General features: G+C 22.2%; 1 protein-coding gene across 1 annotated transcript in view; it reads right to left on the bottom strand.

The window, feature by feature from the left end:
* Positions 1-5003, bottom strand: part of LOC117172766 (ribosome biogenesis protein BOP1 homolog) — a 44397-nt gene extending 39394 nt beyond the window's left edge. Inside the window, exon 1 of the mRNA XM_033360971.1 lies at positions 4790-5003. Within this exon, the coding sequence (XP_033216862.1) occupies positions 4790-4897 (108 nt within the window). The 5' untranslated portion in view covers positions 4898-5003. The remainder of the gene's footprint in view (positions 1-4789) is intronic.
* Positions 5004-5274: the final 271 nt, after the last annotated feature.

Here is a 5274-nt window from a genome sequence, read left to right as displayed (position 1 = left end):
ATGGAATTTTTCTGAGGTCAGATTCGGATTCAGCGCAGCAAAAACCTTCGGGTATAGTAGGTCTGGTCTCTGGTTCTGAGAATTGTTGGCCTGTGTTATCGTTCTACAAAACAGGCGAATTCTTCACAAAATACCTAAATTTTGAAACCATATTTCCAGCAAAAATACATTTGTTTAATTTTCTGAAAAAATATAATTCTTAAAAAAAACGGATTTTCACAAAAACAGTTCACTTTTCTACGGGAATAGTTAAATTTTTTATCAAAAAAATTGATTTTCAACAAAGTAGTTACATTCTCAACCAGAGATGAAATTTCCAATTAAAATTAAAAAAAAAAACTAACATTCCCCAAAATATTTACATTTTCAAACAATGTAATGCATTTTCAACAAAAATACTAAATGTTCAACCGAAGAGATCAGTTTTTAATAAAAATTATCGAATATTCATATCGAATAACAGTTACATTTTTAGTTTAAGTAAATAATAATTTTCAACCAAAAAGAAACAAATTTTCAAGAAAATAGTGAAGTTTTTAGTACAAAAAAACTACTTTTCATTCAAAGAAAAAAGACATTTGTAATCAAATAGCTCATATTAAAACCATTGAAATGAATTTTCAATTAAAATGACAAATCTTCAATTAAAATCTTTCAATTAAAATGACATATCTTGAACCAAAAAAATTCAATTTTTAACAAGAGAGTTTCAATTTTTTCAGTTTTTAACAAGAGTTTCAAGAGTTTCAATTTTCAACAAAATTATTTTATTTCAAACTTAAAAGTTGAATTTTCAACTAAAATGATAAATATTAAACTGGATTAATTGAATTTTTTTTCACCGCAAAAAGGAATTTTTAAAGAGGACTAACTTACAAAGAAAAAAGATAATTTTCTACAAATTTTCAGCTAAAATGATGAATATTCAACTAAAGTAGTTGAATTTTCAATCGAATAAATTAATTTTTACTTAAAAAGATAAATTGTCAACTAAAAGTTCAATAATTAATTTTGAAGTTGAAAAAATTAATATTCAACTTCAAACATGAATTTTCAAATTACTCAGGAATATTTAATGGGAATAAGATAAATTTTCAGTTAAAAAAATGATTTTCCACAAAAAAAAACTTTCACCAAAATATTTAAATTTTCAAACAATGTGATGAATTTTCATCAAAAATTGTAAATTTTTAACCAAAGAGATGAATTTTTAATTAAAACTATGGAATATTCAAATGAAATAACAGTTACATTTTCAGTTTAAGTAAATAATAATTTCCAACCAAAAAAGAAACAAATTTTTAAGAAAATAGTTAAGTTTTTAGTACAAAAAAAACTACTTTTTATCCCAAGGAAATTGTTGTTTTTTTTTAATCAAATAGCTCATATTACAACCATTGAAATGAATGTTTAATTAAAATGACAAATCTTCAACCAGAAAATTTAATTTTTAACAAACGATTTGAATTTTCAGTTAAAGACAATTTTTTAACCAAATTGTTGAATTTTGAACAACAGAAGATCAATTTTTCACCATAAAGATTAATTTTTTACAAAAAAGGCGAATTTTTCGCAAAACACACATATTTTTAAACAACTATTTACATTCCAAATGAAAAATATCAAATTTCTATCAAATAGTTGAATTTTTATTCAAAAAGATGCATTTTCCACAAAAAATACATTAAATTTATTTATTAAATTCATTGATTTTTAACAAAGTAGTTACATTCTCAACCAGAGATGAATTTTTGATTAAAATTATTAATCTACCAGAAAAAAAAATCTTTGAAAAAAAAGTTTAACTTTTAACCAAGTAGATGAATTTTTAACTAAAAAAAGATAAATTCGCAATGAACAATCCAAAAAAATGTTTTATTATAATTCAGGAATATTTCTTCATTGAAATACTACTTCTACTCCAAAAACTACATGAAGTACTTTCTTTTTTTTCTGATTTGGAAGAGGGAACCTTCAAATTATAACAAATTCTGAATTGGAAAAGGGATTCTTTCAAATTGCTTTCTTCTAAATTCAAATTATTTATTCCCTGTTCCAAGTTAGGATAAATTAGGAATACAAAGATGCACTTTTTCCAGTTAGGGGATTTTTAGTTAAACAATTTTGAATTAAATGTCTTCATAATATTTTCAAAACAATGGAACATTAAGATAATAATTTATCTAATTCCAGACGTAAAAATTAGCTGATTTTAGAAACCGGCATTAAATATTCCTTTTTGTTTATTTGAAAAATGTTTCAAAAAGTTTAACATTTCAAACTCAGCTTAAAAAATGGATTTTTCTATTAAATAATTGCATAATTTTTTAAGTTTTGAATAGTTGCAATTTTACACTTTTTAAATTTATTTTAAGCAATCTAAGTAGTTTAAATTGTGCGATGAAAATTGACATGGTTGAATTTCTTAAAATAAATTTTTTTTTATTTTTTAAACGACTTGAATTTACTTGAAGAAATTTAACTAGTTTAAATTGTGGAATTAACATTAGAATGATGAAATTTCGAAAAGTATAATTAAAAATGTTTAAATTATTAATTTTTAAACGATTTAAATTTACTTCAAGTAATTTGCCTAGTTTAAATTTTGCGATTAAAATTGAAAATGTTGAATTTTGAAAAGTATCATTAACATTTCAAAAATGGTTAATTTCTAATAAATTAAAATTTACTTAAAGGATTTTTAAATGGTTTAAATTTAGCAATAAAAGCTCAAATGATTGCTTTACAAAAAGAATTATTAAAAATTAAAAATTATTACTTTTCAAACGACTTATATTTACTTGAAGTAATTTAGGAAGTTAAAATTTTTGGATTAAAATTTAAATGGTTAAAATTCAAAAAGATTAATTGGCAATTTAAAAATTGATAAATTCTAAACGATCTGAATGTAATTAAAGTGATCAAGGTGGTTTAAATTTTGCGATTAAAATTAAAATTGTTAAATTTTGAGAAATATAATTAACATCTTAAAAAATTTGTAATTCTAAAGAATTAAAATTTACTTAAAGTAATTTAAGTGGTTTAAATTTAGCGATAAAAATTAAAATGGTTGCATTACAAAAAGAATAATTAAAATTGTTTAAATAATGACTTTTCAAACGACTTAAATTTACTTGAAGTAATTTAAGAAGTTTAAATTTTTTGATTAAAATTCAAAAAGATGAATAGACCATTTAAAAATTGCTAATTTCTAAACCATTTAAATTTAATTAAAGAGATAAGGATAGTTTAAAATTAGCGATAAAAATTAAAATTGTTCAATTTTGAGAAGTATGATTAACATCTTAAAAAGGGTTAATTTAAAAACAATTAAAATGTACTTAAAGTAATTTAAGTGATTTAAATTTAGCGATTAAAATTGAATTTTTAGAAGTATAATTAACAATTTAAAAATTGTTAATTTCTAAACAATTTAAATTTACCTTAAGTAATTTAGGTAGTTTAAATTTTGAGATTAAAATTGAAACGGTTAGATTTTAAGAAGAATAATTGAAAATCTAAAAATTATTACTTTTCAATCGACTTAAATTTAATTCAAGTAATTTAAAAAGTTTAGATTTTTGGATTAAAATTTAAATGGTTAAAATTCAAAAAGCTTAATAGACTATTTAAAAATTGCTCATTTCTAAACGATTTAAATTTTATTAAAGTGATTAAGGTAGTATAAAATTAGCGATTAAAATTGAAATGGTCGACATTTGAAAAGTATGTATAATTTAACATTTAATAATGGTTAGTTTCTATACGATTTAAATTGAAAAATTAAAAACTGGTTATTTTTCAAATGAAAAGTAACAAAAATTGTTAAGGGTGTATGCAAAAAAAAAGGTTAATATCAGAATTCTTCGTAACTAATTTTTTTTTTTTAGTTTTAAATAAAGATTCTTTTTTTTTAAATATTCGATTAGTTTTTATAATTCCATTTTAAAGCATTGTAATTCAAAATTTAAAAACAAATTGAACCGCGAAAAAGGTGATTAAATTGTTTTATTTTTGAAAAATATGTCTAATCAATTTTTATGTTATTCATCATTTTTTTAATTTAATAAAAATTTAGATTTCTACAATTTCAGAAGTTTTAACTTTCAAAAATTCAATGTAATTTTCCATTTATAATTATCAACTTTTAATCGCTTCGAATTGAAATTGATTAACATTCAAAAGTGCACAATTAAAAATTATTCAATTTTGAACTCTTTTAAACAAGAATAATAAAATTTTCAGTCATCTGAATTTTAAATGATCAATTTTTCAAAATTTTGGTTGGAAAATAATAATTTTTTAACTTTTTGACATTTTCTTATTATCGAAATTATTCAATTTGGATATTCTTGAATTAAAAATAAAATTGATCAATTTCGAACGCTTTTATACAGAAGTGATAAAAGTTAAATTCCTTTTAATTCCATTCTCAACATTGTCCTTTTTCAACATTTTCATAAAAAATAACACTAATTAACAGAAAAAGTGAACATTAATAAAAAAAGTAAATTTTTTAATTTCGATAATATTCTGCAATTGTTAAATACTCTTGTGAAAATCCTTAAATCCCTTAAAAGACCCTAAAATTAAAAGGTTATGTTAAGTTTATGCTATTTATCCTGCAAAAGCACGTATAGATTTATCCCTATGATCTTCAATTGATAAAAACTGATTAAAATCAGTTTTAAAAACTGCACTATAATCATTGTTACAATCAAGGGATAAAAAACGTGACAGACAATGACTGAAAGTTTGGAATTCGGGATTATTGTTAGAAAATGCTTACCACAGTTTCTTCCGAATCGCTCTCCTCGTCATTTTGAACTTCTTCGATGATTTTTTGAGATGCTTGAACAGTCTGTTTTCTTTTTTGAGGCTTTTTTGGAGCTACCATTTTAAAATATTTCTCTAGAAAATGCTAAAAACACCAATTCGAAGAGGTTATGTTACACTTACACACACAAAATTCCGAAAGCGACAAACACGTGGTGTCAATGTCGACGCCATCTTGAATTTCAACGTGCCAACTACCGATGAGTGATGACGCCACAATCGATTTCAGCGGGAAATTTACAATTACGTATAACAAAAATGTAAAATAAGGAATGTTTTTTTTTCTCTACTGAATAAAAAGAGAAAAGAGCAATATTTTTACGCTTACAGACTGCAAATAACGCGTTTTATTAATAAAAGTCATGAAATAGAATCTGGAATAATGTTCTGTGGTGGTGATAATTAAACCTTATTTAAATATTTTTGTAAATATATTTA

Source organism: Belonocnema kinseyi, chromosome 5, assembly GCF_010883055.1.
Source record: "Belonocnema kinseyi isolate 2016_QV_RU_SX_M_011 chromosome 5, B_treatae_v1, whole genome shotgun sequence".
Lineage (NCBI taxonomy): Eukaryota > Metazoa > Arthropoda > Insecta > Hymenoptera > Cynipidae > Belonocnema > Belonocnema kinseyi.
This window is presented reverse-complemented; position numbering and strand designations above follow the sequence as displayed.